The sequence below is a fragment of the Gadus macrocephalus genome, chromosome 18 (assembly GCF_031168955.1).
Source record: "Gadus macrocephalus chromosome 18, ASM3116895v1".
In the NCBI taxonomy this organism is placed as follows: Eukaryota; Metazoa; Chordata; class Actinopteri; order Gadiformes; family Gadidae; genus Gadus; species Gadus macrocephalus.
In genome coordinates this window covers 19,619,399-19,643,189 of record NC_082399.1, presented here as the reverse complement: position 1 = coordinate 19,643,189, position 23,791 = coordinate 19,619,399, and the positions used below count along the sequence as shown (strand labels likewise).

The 23,791-nt window shown below is 43.4% G+C and overlaps 1 protein-coding gene and 1 long non-coding RNA gene across 2 annotated transcripts in view; one reads left to right on the top strand and one right to left on the bottom strand.

Annotated features, from left to right (window-relative positions):
- Positions 1 to 5,837: 5,837 nt before the first annotated feature.
- On the top strand, positions 5,838 to 8,524 carry LOC132446472 (uncharacterized). Its single transcript, XR_009522857.1, has 2 exons — positions 5,838 to 5,987; positions 7,372 to 8,524. It is a non-coding gene; the product is annotated as an uncharacterized LOC132446472 (long non-coding RNA).
- An 11,676-nt stretch (positions 8,525 to 20,200) lies between these two features.
- LOC132446723 (uncharacterized) overlaps positions 20,201 to 23,791 on the bottom strand; it is a 5,613-nt gene continuing 2,022 nt past the window's right edge. Inside the window, exons 6-7 of the mRNA XM_060037164.1 lie at positions 20,546 to 20,659; positions 20,201 to 20,217 (exon numbers count right to left, since the gene is read on the bottom strand). Coding sequence (XP_059893147.1) covers positions 20,201 to 20,217; positions 20,546 to 20,659 — 131 coding nt within the window. The remainder of the gene's footprint in view (positions 20,218 to 20,545; positions 20,660 to 23,791) is intronic.

Sequence of the window (23,791 nt, the reverse complement as noted above, 5' to 3'; positions counted from 1 at the left end):
GCAATATCAAATATCATGCAAATTAGTGTTCAGATATCTTATCCTTAAACATGAACCAAGATTAAAATAAGTATTGCATTGTTCTCTGCAAGTTTTTTATTCACAGTAAAACATAACTTTCTAATGATACCATTATCTGTTTCTCCTCTGCACAAGAATAGTGTCAAAGAAACATGGCCCACCCTCAAACATTAATAAACGCCTGAGCAGTGCACTGGTCTCTGCGACTTTGTTTATTACAGTATCATTGTGCAAAGGCAAGGCAAGGCAAGGCATATTTATTTGTGTAGGACATTTCATACACGTGGCAATTCAATGTGCTTCACACAAAAGAAAAATGAAAAAGAAAATGAATAAATAAAATAAAGATACAAAATTGGAACCATACACAATTTTAGCCATAGTAAAATGTAAAATATACATGGAATACCAACAGCAAAAAGTGAATTTAAAAGTAAAAGAGAAAATGGAAAAGATATATAAAAACAATGTGCATTAACTGCCGAAAGCATCTAAAAAGAGTTTGGTCTTAACTCTTGTTTTAAAAATGGTGACAGTGGGGGAGTTTTTGATGGTCTCTGGAAGCTGGTTCCAGAGATGGACACCATAGTGGCTAAAAGCTGCTTCACCCTGCTTTTTTTCTGACGGTCGGTTTCAGTAGTAATTGTTTATGTTGTGATCTAAGGGACCTTATTTGGTAATATTGCTTAAATATGTCATGTAAGTAGTTTGGCCCAACCCCATTCAAAGACTTAAAGGTCCCATGACATGAAAATCTCACTTTATGAGGTTTTCTAACATAAATATGAGTTCCCCTAGCCTGCCTATGGTCCCCCAATGGCTAAAACTTGCGTTTGGTGTAAAACAAGCACTAGCTGTTCTGCTCGCCTTTGAAAAAACGGAGGCTCAAGTGCGCTGATTTGGAATGTCTGTATTCATGACGTCATCAGGAATCTCAGCTCCTCCCCTTACTCTGCCTGGCCCGCCCAGAGACGTTGGCCCGCCAATGAGACTCGACCGTGCGAGCGCCACATGTGTGTGTGTGTGTGTGTGTGTGTGTGAATACACACACTGTAACGCAAGTGTTTCTTGTCGGTTCTTTGACGTGTCTTGTATTCAACCTGGTCTCACAGGAATCCGTGTAATGACTACGGACACTTAACTCGAAATCCGTGGCCACATCACGGAAACACGCAGATTTCCGTGATGTGGCCACGGAATTCGCTCCAATGCAAGTTAATGACACTGATGTTCCGTGGCTCACACACGGATCCCCGTTTCAACAAGCGAGTCGACCACAGGGATTAATTCAAAACCCGTGGTGGTCTCACTGAAACACTTAAATTGTCCTTGATGTGTCCACGGAAGTTGCTCCAATGCAAGTAAATGACACTAATATTCCGTTGCACACACACAGATTCCCGTTTCAATCTGTGTGTGTGCCAAAGTTGACCACGGCGGGGGCTTGACTCAAAATCCGTGCTGGTCTGACGGAATCACTTAAACACATTCTCACTCCGAACGCGTCGATTTTTGACGAACGGTCAGTGACTTTGGCTTCAGTTTCTGATGCAAAAGGGTACCCTTGTGCTTCTTTTTTTGACGCATGGGGTTTTCAACTCGTTACAATGTAACCCCTTCATGGGGGACCCGACGGCTGTGCATAGAGACGCTATGAGCATTCATCCCATTGGCTAACGGTGGACCTTGCGCTTCTTTTTTCGACGCAGGGGGTTTTCCACTCATTGCAATGTAATCCCTCCACGGCAATATATGAAGCTATGAGCATTCATCCCATTGGCTAACGGAAGAGCCGATGGCTGCACATAGAGACGCTATGAGCATTCATCCCATTGGCTAACGGAGGACCATGTGTTTCTTTTTTCGACGCAGGGGGTTTTCCACTCATTGCAATGTAATTCCTCCACGGCAATATATGAAGCTATGAGCATTCATCCCATTGGCTAACGGAAGACCCGGTGGCTGCACATTAACGGCGAAGTTACAGTGAAATCTGTGACATTCCTCAACACTACACCAACGTGTCCTTGTTAATTACAAAACATGTATGGGTTAAGTTTATGGGCATCAGTTGTCCTGTTTTGTGTTTTGATTGAGAGAAACAATCGTTTTTTTGATCAGTATTGGGTAGCTGAGGTCGTTGCTATAGAGGCCACGTCCGTGCGCTTTTTTTGACAACTGACAGAGCAACCCTTTCTCATCAAAATTACGCTCCCAGAGAACTATTCGGCATTCTCAATTACGTTTGTCTAAAAAACGTATTTTGTCCGTGATTACGTTTTATTGAACATATTGTAATGACCTCGCCGGTGACATAACGATGTCGAGTCATTAGTAATTGAAGGAACTTTTAATGAACCAAAACCAGGTCACTGAAACCCGTAACCAATGGCAGAAATCCCACCCAAAACAAACCCCGGTTACCCCGGCAACCCCCAACACGGTCTCACTCACGTGCAGGCCCCCACCCTCGTGTTCTTCCAAGGCCCTCACCCAGCTGACCTAATGATTCGCCCCCACACTGATTGACAAGAAGAACATTACAATACATGCACACGGGACTCTCTAAATCGACGCCACTTCGACCTGGGAGGGACTTTACGTCCTAGTCACTCGCTATGGGTGTGCATGTGTGCGCGTAGCCGTTTGTCTCAGGGATCTGTGCACGAACTCCCTTGCACTACAGCAGGGGTTTTCAAAGTGTGAGAGAGTGAGCCCCCTCTCAGAGAAAAAAATTCAGCTGAGCCCCCCCCCCCCCCCCCCAATTTTATTTTCTAAATACCTGTGTTTTGAAAGCTATTTTAATTATTTTACACATTTCAAACATCTCCGATCATAATTTTAAAACATTTGGAACATATTTTTTAAACATTTGAAACAAATTTTTTAACATATTTTTTAAACATATTTCTGAAACATTACAACATCTTTTTGCGTTTTTAAACAACACAATTGAACAACTTTATCTAAGCATGTTTTAGCTTAACCTTTTTTAAATACATTTGAACATCTTAATCTGTGTAAACTGCCAGTTTACAGATTCATTCAGGGTCCCCGACTCTAAATTTTCTGAGTCGAATCAGATCTGCCTTTTCAGTCCAGAGATTCGACTATTCGGCGGGGTTTGTTTACCTGGCGTTGCTATGGTGACCTAAATTATTATAAGCAACTGAAAACGACGCCGGTTTGAAACTAAAACTGTGATTCTGAAAAAAGTATAAATGCTATCAAAATTCCGTTTAGATAGTATTGAAGATACAAGTGTGTAGATTTGTTTAATGGTTTGAACGATGGTAAACGGTTGAGAAAGGAATGAGTTACGATGTCTAGAAGTAGGTGTATCAGAATGGGCTGACGTCTTCAATGAAAACAGCTGAAAACGAAGTGGTATGGCTGTGATTCTGAAGACATTTTAAATGATATCGAAATTCTGTTTAGATATTATTGAAGATACAAGTGTGTAGATTTGTTAAATGGTTTGCACGAAGATAAACGGTTGAAAATTGATTAAGTTATGTTACTTCTACAGTTGAAGTAGGACTGATGATTTGAATGATCGTCTTTCAGGTTTTTTTTGGGGTTTATTTTTTTCTCACGTCGCGCCCCCCCTGAATAACTCTGGCGCCCTCCACAGTTTGAAAACCCCTGCACTACAGGATTACGAGCGTCAGTGTCGTACGCGATTGAGGGTGGGTGACATTCCTACAGTCTGTGATGATAGGCTATATTTCTACAAATGACTTACTATTACTAGCGATTAACATGACGAAACAACACGAACTAAGCTAACATTAGACTATTGCCAGATAACGCCATACCAGCTAACCCTAACTATTTCTATTAAACTCTGAACCATTTTGCAACAGGCAACTGTGTGTTGGTGTGTCTTATTGCTTCCCACGTCTGCATCTGCATCTTTCCCACTCCTGGCTAATAGTTTCAGCTTTTGTACTGTATATAAGAAATGATCACCCTGTACCACACTGCTGACTTGTTGATGCTTTGTGAGCACTCACGCATTTCTCTAGGTATCTTAAGTTTCCTACTGGAGTCATCAAAACTTTGGACTTTGTTATTGTAAGAAATATTGTGTTGCAAAAACACTTTGTGTCTTACCCTTAGCGTTACCCTAACCTTATCCCCAGTAACATTTCTTCATCATAAACTAAATAAAGTTACGCAAAATGGCATACAAACATCCAGTCCAATATGAAAGAAAAAAGCTAGCTTCATTAAGGAATCGAACCCCTTATCCCTGCGTTAATGAGTTGTTCTCTGACCACTAACCCATCAGGTCTTAGTACATGCGATTCAAGAGTTAACCACTTGACAATCTTTAAACTTCGGTTGCCCAGAAATTGTAAAGACAGTGATGTGTGTACATTGTGCGAGTATCCGTCACTCGCGATGTGTGTGCAGTCCAAAATGAAAGAAAAAACCTTGCATCACTAGGGAATCGAACCACCAATCATCAGTTGGTCGTTGGTAACTGTAAACAAAGAGATCACATTTTGTTTAACTGCTAACTAACAAACGGGTTTATGCGTTCACTGAACAAAGATTATGGAAATAAAAGACCACTTTTCCATCAGAAAAATCATCAGAACCGTTATTACCAACCCATAGACACTAAAAGCCAAAACCATTCTCACATGCACACCCATCGCGAGGGACGGCTACGCGCACACATGCACACCCATAGTGAGTGACGTAGGACGTAAAGTCCAGGTCGAAGTGGCGTCGATTTAGAGAGTCCCACATGCACACAGAACAACTGGCATAACGGACAACGAAATACAATGCAACACATAACACACAAACTATTTAAATGTCCCAGGGTCGCTACAATATCGTAAATACAAATTCGTTCTCAGCCTATTTTTGCCATTTATTTACCGTGTTACTATGGCAGAATAAAGAATAAATTCATGCATTATCATTCAACTTGAACATGTGTTTTTACAGTATAGAGTGGTGGAGAGGGATGACGTATGTTGGCAAACCCGGAAGCGACGCTACGGCTACACCAGATGCGGAAATTCTGCCGTGCGGAAATAGAACATTCACCAAGCGGAAATTTTAAATTAACCGGCTACACTGGACACGTTAAAAATGGCTCCTTTATATTTTTTGATCTCTGTGTTTATATATTTTATAAACCACAGTTCATCGGCACCAGTTCATCTGGATCAGAGTAACATGGGTAAGTATTAAGTCTACAGCAACCCGTAAATCAAACTACATTCGTATAACGTTAAATTTGAGCTAGACATAGTTACCAAGCAACCATCAACGGACATAAACCATAAACCATTGATACAAAGTTACGTTGGTAAGTGACCAACTAACTAATTTGATACAAACGAACTAGTTGCAAATGAAATAGCTAGGGTAACCAGCTTCCACGTCAAAGATCAATATAATATTAGTCTGACTAAGTAGGTTTGATATATATAGCAAGTTATGTAAAACTTCGGTATTGCAGACAGGCTAGTTGCAGACATATTAGCATAGATGAAAAGCTGTGAATAATCTAACCTCCAGAGTTGTTTTAAACGTATGTTTGTGTGATACGAACTAACTGATTAATTCGTTAATGACAGACAGGCTAGTTGCAGATAGTCTAGCATAGATGACAGATGTGCAATCTAACCACAAGAGAGTTGTTTTACAGTGCCTATAGTGAATAGGAGGAAGGCACTTGCCTTACTTGTTATCCTCCAAAGGATTAAAAAGAGGAAACCGACCTGGGTGACTGCAATCAACCAGCGGAGGCGACAGCAAGGGGTATTTTACAACCCGGCGGAGGAGTTGTGTTTTAACGCTGCAACCCATCGATCGTATTTTCGTATGACACCAACGCAGATGGACCACATCCTGTCAGTGATTGGTGCAGATCTCCAGCGACAGGACACCAATTAGAGACTGGCAGTCGAACCCAAGCAAAGACTTGTGGTTACACTGAGGTAGGCCAACACACAAGCTTTTGCCATGATTATTATGGTTTTGGGGAGAGAGCAGGGTGGTCCTCAATGGGCCTCTATTTGGAGGCTCAAGGCCCAGGGGGGCATTGCACCGCCTTTACTTACTCCATCAATTTCAGACAAACTGCATGGGCTTAGGTGTTGACAAGTTACAGAGAAACACGAAGGAAATATTGATTTAAATAGACAATTTATTGCACTATTAATACACTATAAGTCTGTGTAGTGAGAAATGGGTGAGGGCACAGTACTCTCACCACATTCCCCCCCAAGTCTCCTCACTTGGTCTATACCTCTGTGCCTGTGCATGTGAGGGTGGTGCATATAATAGTTGGGGTTGGCGGCTCTGGTGGGATGGCTGGCGGCTCTGGTGGGATGGCTGGTGGCTCTGGTGGGATGGCTGGGATGTCTGATCCCATGGCCTAATTAGACCAGGGCCCTGCATCTGTGCCTGCTGGTGCCCTTGGTCCAGATCATGGACACCCTGGAGCCCTTCTAAAAGAGCAATCTTTGCCCTCAGCTTACCCCAGCCACTTAATTTGTTCAGCAAGGGCACCAGACTGAGGGCAGAATGTAACATCTCATCCTCCTCCTGTGGCACACGATGGTGCATGTGCTGTGGAGGCTCCTGGACCATAGCCAGCAGCCTATCCTCCAAAGACTCCAAAGGTGCTGAGGCCCTCTTTCGTGCAGCAGGTCTGCTGTAGGGCTGTTTGATTATGGAAAAGAATGATAATCACAATTATTTGAATCAACATTGAAATTACAATTATTTAACACAAATATTTATTAGGTTAGGAAAACAATTGCACAGCCCTACCCTGTTGGTTGAAGAACCAGGTTGAGAATGCTGATCTGGTTGATGGTCATTCTCCTCCCGCACATCCTCTCCATGGCTCAGGTCCAATGCCTCCCAATCTTCAACTTGGTCTAGGTTGCTTCTAGAGCTAAAGCATAAATGACATGCACAATGATTTATAGTCTAGGTAAATGTATGCTGATTCTTAAAATGAGAAAATCATTTCAGTTATTTTAGAACTTGTGCTATATGTAAAATAGTGTGCTGGGAATCAGTGAGCCATCACTGCCTTTCAGTGTTTGCACTGTACCTCCTGGGTTGAAGGTGGGGAATAAGAAAAGACAGGGCTTGGGTGTATTTCCACTCCTTTTGGGGTCCTGCTGCCGATCCACTCCGTGGTTGTGAAGTTTTTTTGGAAAATTGGTCCCTTAGGTCCTTCCAGCGACCTTGGCACTTCACAACTGTTGACATAATTGCCAGATAATTGAATAACAGATTTTTTTCTTTAAAGTAACAATAACTCATGTATGTTGTACACCAGTTAACAAATTATATATTTTCCTACAGATTCCTTGCCACCGGAGAGTCTTTCAGGAGTCTGGCTCTTGCCTACAGGCTGGGCAGAAAAACAGTGGCAGACTCCGTTCACATGACCTGTAAGGGCAGTTGTCGATCACATGATGGAGACCCAAATGCCGAAACCAACGGAGGAATCATGGACAGCTATCGCAGAGCGCTTTTGGAGAAGATGGCAGTTTCCAAATTGCATTGGGGCCATCGACGGGAAGCACATTCAAATTCAAGCACCCAAAAAATCATGCAGCCAGTTTTTTAATTATAAAAAAACATTTTCAATAATCTTGTTGGCCCTGGTGGATGCGGACTCAAAATTTATAATCATACAAGTTGGCGATTTTGGCCGTGAAAGTGATGGTGGGGTGTTCGCTCATTCAGCACTGGGGAGGGGAATGAGTGAAAAGACTTTGAATGTGCCAGAAGACACCCCCTGCCTGGTTATGGTCAGCAAGGTGACGTGCCATACATGATGGTAGGTGATGCTGCGTTTCCCTTGAAGCGGTACCTGATGCGACCCTACCCTGGCAGCAACCTGTCATGGCATAATAGTCACTTTAACTACAGGCTGTCAAGAGCTTGCATGACAGTGGAGTGTGCCTTTGGCATTCTTGCGGCCAGATGGAGGGTTTTTTTGTCAAGAATATCCATGCTGCCGTGTCATATAGACATGGTAGTCATGGCAGCATGTGTGCTACATAATTATCTGATCAAGCCTAAGAACAGAGATATGGTAGAGGGTCAAAGGGATGGAGAACATGGTCTGCAAAGTGTCAGACACATGGGGGGTAACAGAGGACCCAGGGAAGCCCTTCAGACTCGGGAGTTCCTCTGTAATTTCTTTGACTCCCCAGAAGGAGCTTTAAATAGTGCACATAATATGTAAATAATTTTGTAAATAATGTAGTTTAATAGGTTTGGATAACATGATGATCATTGTATATATATAACTTTTTGTAAATATATATTGATATTTTGTAAATAGATATTGATTATCAATCTCTCTCTCGCTCTGTCTGTCTCTCCCCCCCCCCCGCTCTCTTTCTCTGTCTGTTTCCCTGTCTCTCTCTCGCTCTGTCTGTTTCCCTGTCTCTCATTAGACATTCTTGGTTCCAAATGTATGTTGATTAAAACGTTCTTGTTGACACCATGATTCATTTTAATCTGTTTCCACTTAAAAATACATTCTCAGGATAAGCACTATAGACTAAGTAAAACAATTTTAAAGTAATGCTATAGACATAATGATTTTGAGGTACGTCCACTATTATGAATAATTAGTATTACTATGGTCCAGTTCAATAGCTGCTTATAGTATAGAAGTATAGTATAGAAGTTACTCACCAGTTATGCCAACTGCCTCCGAAACAGCTCTCCATCCGGCATCTCTTTGACGTTTATCCTTATATTTCGGGTCACTGTGGTCGGAAAGCTGTACTCGTTTTTCAACTTAATGAATTAATAAATAATCATCCATTCTTGAACTATCAACTATCTAGGCCTACTTGCTATCTATATACTTACACTGTCTACGTATACCATCTATCTTATACACTGTCGTCTTCAAACAGAAAAGTAATGTTTTAATCGTTAAAAACGTTAAATCTCCATAGTAACAGCTCTCGAGGGTTTGGGAAATAATCCGATTTATTGATTCCCTCATTATTCACAGCAAAATATATAATGGTTTTCATTACATTTCATTGATTTATTACCATACTCTATGTTAAAAGGCCCACGCAAACGTCGCGGAAAATAATAAAAATAGAAACCAGTCTATGTCTTAATTTTCCGCACGGAAATGTCGGCACGGTACATTCATTTTCAGCGTCTGGTGTAGCCACTCTCATTGCTTTCAACGGTTTCGAATTCTGCTGCGTTCACACCGCGTCCGCAAAGCAAAATTTCCGCGTCTGGTGTAGCCACGGCCTGAGCGTCGCCCTCGGTTCCCTTGACAAAAAGCCAACGGGTTTTCCATTGGATTTTGGATTATTGCAGAAAAATCCTCAACTCCTCAAAAATGGAAAATAAATAAAAATAACCGTGCTCCAAAGAACGAAGTGTAAACCAATGCATTCTGAATGGGAGTGTTTCTCCGATTTTTCCATGCTACACAACGAAATGTAAACCCACGCAAATAAAGACTTCATGGTCATAATAATTTAAATATCATTAATCTACTACTGAGTGTGTAGGGACTGGGAGGTATTCTATTTTTTTCAACGGGGCTGAATCCAGTCACTTGACCGTCATGGTTGCTATGGTGGTTGCTATCGACCGCCCCCTCTAATACTCGTGGCTCTAAAAACCACGCGTCAAAGGAGCTGCCGTCAATTGGGTTGTTTTTGTCGTAAACTAGGGTCCGATGGTTGAAAAATAGACAGATATTCCAAGGTATCCTTAAAAGGCAGCTTGGATGTGTTTATTTTCTGCAGTTTAGACTTCTTCTATAACTAATTTTTTAAAGCAAAACACCAAGCTCATTGATTTAACGAGGGAGGGTTATTTGAAACAATTTATTGAATAAATATTTGTGAGAGGTCATTCCTTCTCCTGATTTTACTTCCTATTTATGTCTAGGGTAAACCCCTACTGTCCACAAGCATCCCCCCCCTCCCCATATGGATTTGGAGAATTGTTGCCACGTCCCAGTGGTGGAGGTATCATATATATATGAAAGAGGGCATTCAATTATAGCCTACTACAATGATCAATTAGGAGGCTGAAGCCCTAAAGGAAGTGATGCAATAGGTGACTGAGTCGACAACATTTAAGTAAGCTGTATAGGGTCTCTTATATATCAAAGGGCGTCTCAAAGGACGCATACGCTTCAACCTGTGGCTCTAGCACTACAGGAAATGACTCAGCAAGTGCTCCATCTCGTTGCAACTCACCCAGCGGCTCGCTTGCAAGATTTTGGCCTGAAGTTCTTCCCAGACAGTAGTAGATATTATATGCCCTTTGGGTCCATTCCTATCAGAACTCACTTCCGGTTGGGGGAGGGGGTGGGGGTGGAGGGGGGATCCCTATTCACAGGGGCACTTCCTGTTTATGTTTTATGACGGGTCATAAACAAAAGTTTTAAAAAGGGGGCGACGGTTGCTGTAGGGCCCCCGCATTCATCAAGTTGTCTGCAGTGTTCTTTTCATTCAACATGGCCTGCTCATCAGAAGAAACCCCCCGATCAGATAGTGCTATTTGGTTGTATAGGGACCCTCGTACCCAGTCACCAATGGCTTCTCCCGCCATGGACGACTCTGTGTCGAGCAATGAGGACATTGAAAACCAGAGGCCTGACGGTATGTCCAACTTTAGTACGCCTGTGTCTAACTATGTCAATAGTTGTGGAGATGCGGTACTGCTTAATGCTCCACTCAAAAGAACGAGGCCTGTTTTAGGCTTGAGAGACCGGAGTGCCGGGGATTCATTCACCCACGTTGGCGAATACGGCTTGGAGTATGTAATATCATGGATCGATGGTTGGGTTATTTTGAATGTTAAAGATTGTGCTACAGAGTGGCGGTTGAACGTTCACGAATGGAATTTTTTCTTGGAGAATTTATGCCCCATGCTAGACGGTGTCCGGGGTACATGGCATGCGGGAACCCATGTATTCCAATGGACCTTTCAGTATGAATCGAGGATTCATCGCATGGATGCAAACTATCATACGAAGAGACCACAGGATTTCATTTTTTTCAGACGCTGTGTTGATACAGACGAGCTACCACAGTGCTATGATATGCATTGCATCGGTAGCTCTCCTCTACGCACCAGTGTTTTAGAAGCTGCTGATTATTTTGATAATGTCTTTTTCATGCAGTGGGCTGATCTGTCTACACTACGTGGAATTTTTGCAGAGATTGATTCTCTGGCTAAGACGAATGAAGCACCATGGCGCACACCTGATGATGAATGCCGAATGTGCCTGTTTGAGTCGTCTGTGTTTGATGAGGGGGTACATGGTGTGTTTGAGTATGTTTAGGGTTATGCTAGCATTAGAAAATGTCAGCAATGTATAAGAAGGTGGGGGTACATGCTTGTAGTATTAAGTGTGTTTTATTTTCCTTTTTAAATGTGTTTTTTATAGGCTATACCTTATATTAATATGTGTGTGTGTGTTTTTATTTTCATATTCTAATGGTATATTTTTGATACGCTATGCAGCACAGGTCAATGGTGAACATGTGCAAAGTGGGGGTGTGGCTATGGAGACTGCTGATTTAAAGGCTGTACAACCCGGACCCCACTGGCTTCAAGAGTATGCCATCTACCTGACCGGATTGAATCTGACCTTCCTACACATCGGAGAGGACAGTGAGCTGGAGGTGGACACTTCTATAGGAGATGACGGATGGCCTGTATCAATACAGATCCGTTTAAACCCTGCATCGTTGGCTGTGCTGCGATTTACCACGGGGCTCTGTGTGGTTGCCATCATCAACCATCAGAAGCAAGCGGCCTGCTGGGGATGCCAATGTGATTGCCCAAGTCAACGACGCCATTCATGCCTGCAGGGAGCGACACATCATCACTACGAATCCCACTATCATGACATCTGTGTTATCCTGGACAGACGCCCCTTCCTGTTACTTTTAGAAACTGTTTTAAAGAAGACTACAGGGTTGACTGTGTCCCCAGGAAAAATCTATGGCGTGGTCGAATCTTTTCTGTGTGATTTAATATGCAATACCTATGATACCGAAAAACTGGATTTAATGACCACCGAAGGTGTGTCCGATGAACATCTGCTTCTGATATATGAGGCCATACAAATGTGGCGTCCTACATTGTCACTAGGCAAACCAAAACCTGCCGACGGGTGGCGTTTATAATGGGTATTTTGTTTTCTTATGCGTATGATGTGGATAGCAAGTCTGTATCAGATAGACTAGCTGTTTTGATGCATGCTGCCATAGAAAATGATACGTATGTCCAACATAATGCTTATATCAAATGTACGTATAAGGGTTGGAATGATCTGGTCATGAAATTCTTGTGTGATAAACCTACTGATCAAATGTTAGCTGAAATATTTACCCATTTCCCCGATGGTGACTGTTTTAACGTCGGACATGTCATGTGCATATGTGCATTTGTATCGGATGTCTTGATGTTGAATAATGTCTCAAACGCCGAGGGTATTAGAACTGCTAGAATGATGGCTTGTAAAATGGTGCAGAAAAATAAGACTGTCTGTAAACTTTATTTGAGAATTGTTTTGAGCGGACAGACATTTTAAATAAAAGGATGGATAACTCTGAGCATTGTTTCAGTATTCGTTTTTTTGTCACAGACATACGACATGGATAAACGGCTGCATAAGACTTATTATGATCCCTCCGGACCAGGGGGTTACGGCGGCATCAATAAACTAAGAACGGCCCTAGAGCATAGTGAGGGTGCAGCGCCTCCACTAAAATATATCAAGAAATGGCTGCTGAAGCAGGATCCCTACACCCTGCATGTACCTGCACCGATACATTTCCGCAGAAATAGAGTATTGGTTAGTGGGATAGATAGACAGTTCCAGGCTGATTTAGTGGATATGTCAGAGTATGCATCCGAAAATGATGGTGTGCATTTTCTGTTGACATGCATCGATGTATTCTCAAAACATGCATGGGTTCGTCCGTTACCAACCAAGAGGGCTATCGACGTCGCTAAAGCTTTTGATGATATTCTTGGCGAAGGGCGTACCCCCGATAAACTGCAGACTGACGCGGGCAAAGAATTTTATAACAAGATCTTTCAGCGTTTGATGGAGCGGTACAACGTCAAACATTTCTCTACATATAATGAGACCAAGGCCAGTATAGTGGAACGCTTCAACAGGACTCTGAAAACCCGCATGTGGAGATATTTAACAGCTGCCAACTCCAAACGATATGTGGATAATCTACAGGATATGGTCCATGCTTATAACCATTCATACCATAGATCGATAAAAATGACTCCGGTCAGCGTTGATAAAGATAATGAGAAAACAGTGTTTAACACGCTATACAAAACCACTCACGAGCCGATGGTGGTGTTTAGATACGATGTTGGTGACACGGTTAGAATTTCAAAAGTCAGAGCTACATTTCGAAAGGGGTATGTGCAGACATTTACAGATGAATATTTTGTAATATCGCAGCGCATAGCAAGGTGTCCTCCAGTCTATAAGCTGCAAGACTATGCAGGTGTCCCTGTCCATGGAACATTTTATGGGAAAGAGCTACAAAAAGTTATAGTGTCTAAAAACAAGGTGTATAAAATAGAAAAGATTATAGATAGAAAAAGGGAGGGGTCTAAGAATCTGATATATGTCAAATGGCTGGGGTGGCCGGAGGCATTCAATTCATGGATAGCTGAAAAGACACTAGTCGATGCATAAAGAGACATACAATCCGTTATAACCAGAGTGTACGATGGATAAGGAGGTGTCTGGGGGTTTCTATGTGACTCTGGCGAGTAATGCATCGGCAGGGATCTACCCACAAAATAAGATATGGAATTTTAGAACTAAATTAGCAAAAGCTATACACACCAAGCAGCCCTATGAAGTAGGCCTAATTGAAGCTCAGTACCCATGCAGCTGGCATAGTTTTCCTACCGAGGACGCTACGATGACCGTTCACGATAGTAAAACGGGTCATAGGACATCATGTCTATTAGTTGGTGGGCTTTATGAGAGTATCGGATCGTTGTTACTACAAATCAACAAGACTTGGGCCAAATATGATCCTGGCGGTAGAGTCATACTACATCATGAAGGTATTAGAAACCGCGTTTATGTAGTAGGAGACGACCACATATCTATCGTCTTTAGAGGAAAACTGGCTGCTATGCTGGGTTTCGATGCAGGGGTCAAGCATGCAGCTCATAAAACGTATGTAGCATATGCCCCCCATCCCACCGATATTCACGGCGGGTGTTACAACATGTTCATATATAGCGACATTGTCGACCATCAGCTGGTCGGAGATAGTTATGTCCCCCTGCTCAGGAGTATTAATATAACCGACACCCGCAGGAGACACTGCATTCACATGTTCGACAAGCCGCATTACGTACACGTAGCCCGAGACCCTCTTGGAGATATTGAAATCGATCTAAAGTCTGACCAGAATACAAATATAAAATTCACATATGGTAAAGTGATACTCAAGCTGCATTTTAGACCTGTAAAACAGTAGAATTCATAGCACCATCTATAGGGATGAGGGGGTATAGACCGCCTTACGACGAGAACAAATATGTTCAGTATTATTTAAACCAAGCAGGGAGTGGGCTACCTGGCTATGAGGGCAGCAGCACACAATATGGAGCCGGTATCGGAGGGATGTTCCGTAGCCTCTTTAGAATGGCTATACCGCTATTTAGGCGTGGGGTTAGCATAGCAAAGCCTCATCTGAAGACTGCTGCTAAACATATTATAGGCGACGTTATGACCAACATAGCCCATGCTGCATCTACGCCCAAACAGCAGGGGTCAGGCATGAGGGTATATGCCAGAAGAGCAACAAAGTATCCTCCTATAGGTTGTGGGCGTACCCGCGCACCGGCACGACGCCGTAAACAGAATAAAAGATTGGCATCTATCAAAAAGAGACCCAAACCTAAAAGGGTCAGGAAGGCGGCAACCCGTCGTTTTAGAGGGGCGGCTAACGATATATTCATCTAGTATAACAATGGCGCTGCTACATAACTTGTCAGACGAATGCATTAAGAGTGAACTGGACCTCTTCTCCCTGCCGATGACGCAGACTTCGATAGAAAAAAGTACATATATTGAAATACCCCCACTATCGGCGCTAACAGATGGTGGACCCATAGAGTTCTTTGTATCGGCCAGCAGCGAAGACTATATTGATCTAAACAATACGTATTTACACCTGAGGATCAAGATTACTAATGCCGATGGAACAGACTTGGCTCTGGCAGCACCCGTGGGACTGATTAACTATCCAGGATGCACATTATTCTCCCAAGTAGATATTACACTGGGTGATAGGCTTATCACCCAGTCGTCAAACACCTATCCGTACAGAGGCATAATAGAATGTCTGCTAAACTATGGAAACGGAACATTAGACACCCAATTTGGCTGTGGTCTATTCCAGAAAGACACACCCGGACATATGGATGCGATTCTTCCCGGAGGCCTCAATCTAGGCTTAGCGGCAAGGAGCGTATATACGGCGCAAAGTCGTATAGTGGAGCTGATATCTCCTATACACGTCGATATGTTTTTTCAGGAGAAACTGTTGATTAACGGAGTTGATCTCCGCATGAGATTCATTAGAGCAAAAAATAATTTCTGTCTCATGTCCGATGGTGCTGCGGAATACCGTGTCTCTATAGCGTCTGCAAATGTTTTCATTAAAAAGGTATCGGTAGCACCAGGCGTCAAGCTGGCACATGCCCGTGCGTTAAACCAAGCCAACGTTAAATACCCTGTTGATAGGGTATGTCTAAAGAACGTATCCATCGCGGCGGGCAGCCGTATATGCACACAGGATAATCTATTTCTAGGACAAATACCCAAGATGGTTATTATAGGTTTTGTGAATAACGAAGCATTCACAGGGAGCTATGCCAGGAATCCTTTCAGCTTCCAGCATTTCGGCATGGAGTTCTTATCCCTATATTGCGACGGTCAAGCATACCCCTCTAAACCCTTTCAGCCTGACTTTAGAAATGGCCTCTATACACGAGAATATTTCCAGCTCATTCAGGCTACAGGTCGACAGCTCAAAGATAGAGAAATAGCCATTAATCATAAGGAATTTGGGGACGGGTATGCATTATTTTGTTTCAACCTTGAGGCAGATGAGGGCTGTGGACAACATGTATCGCTAGTCAGAACAGGGAATGTGAGGCTAGAGGCACGATTCAGAGCAGCATTGGCTACAACGGTCAATTTGATATGCTATGCAGTTTATGATTCTGTTATAGAAATATCAAATAGACGGCAGGTGCTGTTGGACTATTACTGAGAAAGGTGGTGCGATATGAATACTATAGAGCTAACAGCCGTGTGTCAGAAAATGGCACACCAGGCATATTTTCTTGGTGCGCTACCGTGTAATCACCTACCCCGGGAAATTCATCAGAGGCCTGCAATGGTGGTGGTCAACACCGAACCTTCACACATGGCCGGGGCACATTGGCTGGCTGTATATATTACGGCTGAGAGCCAGGGCTTCTTTTTCGACTCCTACGGCAACCCTCCCTCATACTCTGAGTTTCCTGAGACCATACAGCGTTTCCTCGATCAGCACTGTATAGACGTTGTTCATTCTACACAACAGGTCCAGGATCCGTCAAGTACCGCATGCGGGCAGCATTGTGTTTTTTTCTTGTTTAATATGCAAAAAGGGGTATCCTATCAAAAGTTTTTGAAAATGTATGGAGATAATTTACCCCGTAATGATGAAAAGGTTTATGACTTTGTTAACCGTGTACAACCTAATGTCTGTAATGAACATGATATGATGTGTGTGCAGTCATGTGTATGCGGATGTAACATGTAGCATGTGTTGTTGCTGTTGTTATGGTTGTTTTCTGTATTGATAATAAAAATACAATAATTTGATTACAGTTTAGTCGTACTGTTTTCTTTTATTTTTACGGATAACACATACATTTAGATACATAATTTAAAATGGTATCCACTCGGCCATATGCATTCCAGGGGAAGTAATAGATGACAATGGCTGCTTGCGCTTCCTCCTTTTAACAGACGAGACAGGCATAGATGCCGTCGCATTGTCGTCCGTAGTGACGGGGCTATGCTTATACATGTCTACAGTTTGTCTGAGCTGTTTATTAGGGATAGCCGATAGCGGTATATTATTACTGGCTAAAGATTTCAGAAATACATTCCATCCCTGTGGTCTGACAGATTCGACAACATGATAAGGGGCGGTAACATTCTTTAACAGATCAAACATATGGGACCCCTTAATAGTTTCGCCATGTAATATGATCTCCCCCTTGTCCGTCCATGAAACATTTTTAGATTTCTTTAAAGAGTCCAGGATATGTCTGGTATTGCTCTTGCTTCTGACGGGTATATGTTTCATTATATCCTTATAAATATGATCGCCGGTGCCATCATCGCCATGCGGTGCCGCCATAGGCGTATGAACTGGGTCCCCCTCAGCAAGTGACAGAGTTAATTCTCCATGCTCGCGCTGCCCTTGCTTTACCATGGATAGATAGCGCTGCAGGACCGCTCCGTACCTAGCAGCTTTTTCATATAGGTCTGTATCGGGAGTGTTCAACACCATCGCAATTGCCTTATCCAGCTCATTTTCAGCAGTCTGTCTAACAGAATCCCTGGGTTGGGTATGCTTTAAGGCATCGAGTTGATGTTGAGGAACTAGATACATCTTGTGCGTATGATCCATTATAATCACCCTCCTCTTGAGAACAGACTTGTAAACAACGGTATGGCCACAGACAGCAGGGGTAGGAGAAATCCACCGGTCTGATTGATTAGTCTTTTCTTTCTAGATATTAGTACATTTTTATTGGCGAGTATTCTGAGGTCCTTCTTTCGTCTACGCAATTTCGTATGCTGGCGTGGAGTCAGAGGTATTTTGCCTTGTAAAATGTTCAAGGCTATTTCACACAGCGAGTTGATAAAGTCGGCGTTGGCTGTCCTGAGGATAACTTTACGATGGGCCGGAGGGGCGCTATATAGTTGCTTAAGACGCTCACGATTTCTACTTATACGTGCGGACATGGTCTTTTGGGCTAATCACTTTGGCTCTCTGAGTGTATACAACATGCCGGTCTGACAATATAGCTGTTCTAAGTCTCATGTTGTCTGGGGTCATGGCTTTAAAGTCTACAAGCAGATAGCCGTAAGGCATGTCGGTAGCATCGTTAAAGGCTTCTAGAAAATATTTTGTCTTGCACGGAAACATCTGTTTGGCTATCAACATAATCTGATATTTGTCACGAGGGTTCTTAAACAAAACCATGTAATTGGTATTTAGACTAATCGTACGGCTGGTTTTACCCTGCATAAATAAATTCTGGACCAGATACATACAACTGAGATTACGATGGTGTACATATTTGGTAAAAACGTATTGAACCTCTATATTATTGCATGCATCGTTCATCAAGTCGTCAATAATGAGCAGATTTCTAGTATGGACTGGTAAGATTGCATCATCACATAGAGATTTGGGGATCCCTTCTACAAAGTGAATGTTCCTTATTTTAAGCAAATCATCATATATGGGCTGCCAGCATGAATAAACATATACTATATTTTCAATCTTTTCTGAGAATAACCGATCCATATTTTCAATGACTGTTTTGACAAAGTAGGTTTTGCCGCTGTTTGAAGGTCCCGATACTACCATGCTGAACGGGTGTTGAAGTCTAGGGTCGAACGTAGAGTGTACAACAGCCATCTCTGCGGTCTGTGTGCATCCCCTCTGATGGACGGGTGTATTGTGACCATAGAACATGAAACATTTGACGGTTAACATTCTTTATTAGCACGGTCATTCATCATTAATACATGATGCATAAAAAGTATATTCAGATACATGATGATACATATACATTTAACATGTGATTTGAATTTCTTTTAGCACAATATGAATACCCTCCAAAATATAAATGAATAAAAAACATGGATCATTTGAAAACAATATGTAAAAAGAAGAATAAAAACATGGATCATGTGAAAAAGTGAAAAACAATAAACAATATGGTTAATAGCCGTAAGGAAGCGTGGTGTAGTCGGGGAAGACCCTGCGCTTGTTGTAAACCACCCTAAGCCGTTTAACTACAGTAGCGTTTTTAAGCAGAAACCTAGTCTTATCCCGCTGGATGGTATCTACAGTGGTGGTGACGTCGAGGGATTGAGGCCGATGGTTGACAAAATCATCCAATAGACATTTCAGTGTCTGCTGGGTGACCACTTTAGAATTTGCTGCATTTAAAGTCACCCCTTTGCTTTTGACGACAGACTTGTGGTGACGGGTGTGGTAGGCATAGCTTTTAGGACCTGTTGAGACATATTCGCTAATGTAATCCTCCTGTTCGGTACCATACAGATCACCATCATTTATCTCATCGGTCAAGTCGCCCAGATAAGGGCCTAAAGGGGGTACCCAATCACCCTCCTTGGAAACAAAAATGATGCTGTCTGTGTCGCAATAGAGGACACGTTCCTGTAGTTTGTCTAGAAGATCGTAGAGCATGAGCCTGGCATGGGCGGTAGTCACAGCCCCCACAATCACGTTGACATCCCGCGCCCTGGCGAGACGTGCATCTACATGTTTCCATTGTACAAGGGCAACTTCATCAGAGATAAAGCAAAAGTGACTAATGTGATAGCTATCGCTAAACATGAGCTGAGTGAACCTTTCAGGCTCAGAAATGAGCTCACAAGTGGGTAGGTCTGGTCGTAGTGAAAAGCGACCCCACAGACTGTTTAGAATCAACTTGTTGCAATTACGCATGGCCTTGTTCGCACACATGTTGTCGTGATCCAACTGTATACCTTCCTTTTCCAGGTAGTTTTGCACATACGCCCGCTGTTTCGCTGCAGTATCCACTGTGCTGGGGTATCCTGAAGCCTCCTGTTTACGCTTGAGAAATGTTTTGACATACCCTTTAAACAGAGTCTTTGACAGTTTGGGGTAGTGCCACACCTCATGCATTTGGATTAGCACGTAGCCCATTTCAACTGCTTTTTGTAGCTCAAAAGTCACCCAGGTGCCTGTCAGAGCCCGTTCATCGTTGCAGTGATGACACGCGGCTGTCTGATTGAGCTCAGTGGCGCATGTACCACAGAGGGGGAACATCAGCTTCCCATGACACCTGTAGGGGAGCACGGGATGGTAGAGACCTCTGGGGGGCAACACGGTGCATTTGATGATGCCGAAATACCCATCCAAAGGACCAAAATTCCTGAAAATGATCTGGGGGTGCCCTACAGGATAAGGACAGCGAGCCTGTACTGTGGGGTAGAGAGAGGTAAAGTCATAGTAGCGTATTTTCTCACCGGGCTCGGCCTTGTGATACATTTTGATGGCATTGGTGCGACCCCCATAGAGAGAGTCTCGAGGATCAATCCTGGGTTGTATCTTCAGAGTAGCCAAGAATGCCTGCACTGCAGCATCTGTCTTTTTCAGACGGTGCCACTCACACTCCCACATGACCACGACTCTTAAACCATGATCTTTTTTGAGAGCCTTGACTTTGAGGTGAAACTGCACCCACAATTCGCCATAGGTCTTCTTGAGGACGGGGTTCTGATGTCCTGCATTGTAGCACTGTTCACACCCATGATAAAAGCATCCTGCAAATTCATAGGCCGTGTTTATAGACGGTGCATGTCCGTCTAGGAAGAATGGTCCATATTTAGCCTCTCCATGGTTGAGAGCATGCCGAATCTCCATGTTATTGGAGCGGGATAGATATTCAAGCCACTGGATGGATGCACATGAGAACGACTTTTGTTTTTTCTGATAGACCCCCTCGTAGGTCAATGCCAGGACGTTTTTCTTCAAGAACGACTTTTTGAAGGTGGCCATGCACGCCGAAGCCAGAGTGGCGTAGGACAAGGGGTCTATAGTGGCACACTCTATGAAATTTTCCCTGTAGATCCTACACGCCGTGTATAGGATCATCACATCATTGACGCAGTAGAGACGCAGCTGTTTCTGAAAGTCAAATTTTTTGTGTCGTACAGATCTGTACCAAATAGCGAAATCTGTCTTTTGATCGCTAGTCATGGCATCATACCCATAATATGAGATCTCAGGGTAGGCACCGACATAAGACTCGTTGGCCCGTGTGTTGAATTTATGCGGAAAATTACCTTTTGCCATATCATCAAAATCCAACGCCGCCGGTGCATTAGCCAATCGCATGGGCAAGAAGCTAAATGAGTCGACCCATCTCTGTTGGTAGGCGTCATCACGCATCAGAATGACTCTGCTACCCTTCATGACTATATTGGGTTTAATACCCTGCTTGGTCATGTAGTCCAGGACAAGATAGTTATCAAAGCCCGACGCATTGTGTGCTACAAATGTATACAACGAATACTCCCCTCTTCTGTAGCGTATCACAAACTCTCTTACACAATCTAGACCGGTAGCATACCATTCTATGCCTTCAGACGTTATAGCAGCCACACAGTTTGCTTCGTGACGACCATCATGCATGCGCGTTTCGAAATCATAGTATATGTATTTATCAGGCGGAGCGTCGTCATCATCAGAGTCATCCGGTGGACCCGCGCGACCACCCCTGCGTTTCTTTTTCTTTTTCTTTTTGTACGGCTGGATATAGCAATCATGTATTCCATCATCGGGCCTCGGCTCACCACAGTTATGACACTTTGCCACGCTGCATACGTGACCATTATCCTCCTCCTCCTCCTCCTCCTCCTCCACCCCCACCCCCTTCTTCTTCTTCTTCTTTTTCGATATGATATACTGTCTACAACAACGATCGCAGTATTTGAGCTTTTCACAAGGTATCATGTCATGTTTGGCAGAATGCTTCTTGTGTGTGTTGTAGCAGACCTGCGAGCGGCATATACGACTACAGTCCTTGCACTTTATCGTGCGACCTGATAGTCTATCGCACACTGTCAGACACACATTGCAATGGATCGGGCATTTGTGTAATAGAATTCCCTCATGGGCCTTGTAACAATATTCACACACATATCCCGTACCAAAGAATGCCGTTCTGTTCTCTATGCAGTGATAATGGTTATCATGGAGGTACAGCCATACTGTTTTTGGATGCTGGGCCGTATGTGTCTGGAACATCTCCAGCTTCCTGAATGCATCATTATGATGAAATATCAGGATTTTAACATCTAGATGTCTCTCAAATTTGGAAACATCCGAGAAACCCACAGAGTGATCTGGGCCAAACCCCAGATCACTGTGTAATTTGCGAGCCGCCTCCAAATTAGTCTCTATGGCCGCTGTGTCACCCCCGGTTACCCCCTCATGCAGAAAATGTGTCATGCATAGTGTGAAACACAAATTGTCGTGAGTATTACTCGGTGTGTAGAGACTTAGCTTCTTCTTGTGTATGATTTCATCATAGGGAATGTTTTTTAACTTCAAACGTGCCCCACCCCGTTTGTTGTGGACCCCTGTGACCACCAACTCTAGCACATCATCCGTCAGACCTGTGTCGTTGCTCTGTATGACTTGGCTAATATGCTCCATAAACAAATCCGCATTGTAATCGTCACCCGTTACGAGCACAGCCTGTACATCAGAGGCCAATGAAGGGCCTCTCAGCACCACGTTTAAGACACTACCCTCGGCTGCACTTTGCGAGCAGCTTGTTATGACACCCGACAGCCTCTCCCTAATCAAATCAGGGACCTCCTGTAAATTTGCAAGGGATATACTTCTCAGATCAATGGACTGTCTAACCTCAAAGCCGTTAAACCGGGGGAATAATCTAGTATGCAACTCGTCATTATCTCCCCCCGTTACAACAGGCACAGGCGTACCACCATCAGCAGCGCCACCGTCAACATCACCGTCACCACCGCCATCATCATCAACAGCGCTATCGTCAACGTCACCATCACCGCCACCCCCCACCCCGCCAACACCTCCACCCCCCACACCATCACCACCACCACCACCGCCACCACCCCCCACGCCCCCACCACCACCGCCCTGTATAATCGACTCTATAGGGACCCCTACCACCACCGGGGGGTCCTGAAAACCCCCGCCAACCCCTTCATCACGCTGCGACACCTGCAATACATCGATCTGCGCTGATGTGTATAGACTCTCTTGTGCACTATCCAACCACCCCCCGACGGCGTTAAGTACATCTCGGGTGTTTGCCCCCGCATACAACACACCCCTTGTGTCTAAATCTCCTGGCTCCATGTCATCTAGACCTGGCTCGTTCGAAACATTTATCTGTGCTGCCTGATATAGAGCATTAGCCATGCTATGGCCCCATGCCTCAGCTGCCATTAACACACGCCTAGTTCTATCTACGGCAACACATATTTCCCGTATGTCTAAACAACCTTCTGCATGCATGCCCCCGCCCCCCACATGTCCTACGGCCGACAAATGAGACGTATCGTCGGTTGCGTCATACCTCATTGCCAGCTCTTCAAGTTCTAAATCCATAATGCTACCCCCACTATCAGATCTACGCCGTCTCTTGGGATTACCGTCTATAGATTTGAATTTCCTTTTTCTAGGGCTAATGGCGTTATCCATAGTGTACAGCTATAGTTTTTATTTTATTTTATTTTTATGGCAATAGATAGAAAAAAGAAATATATATATATAAATAATAATAATAATAATAATAATAATAATAAAAAAAACGTTAATTAGTCAGGTATTAAAAGAAAAAAGTTTTATTACATGCAGTTTAAAAC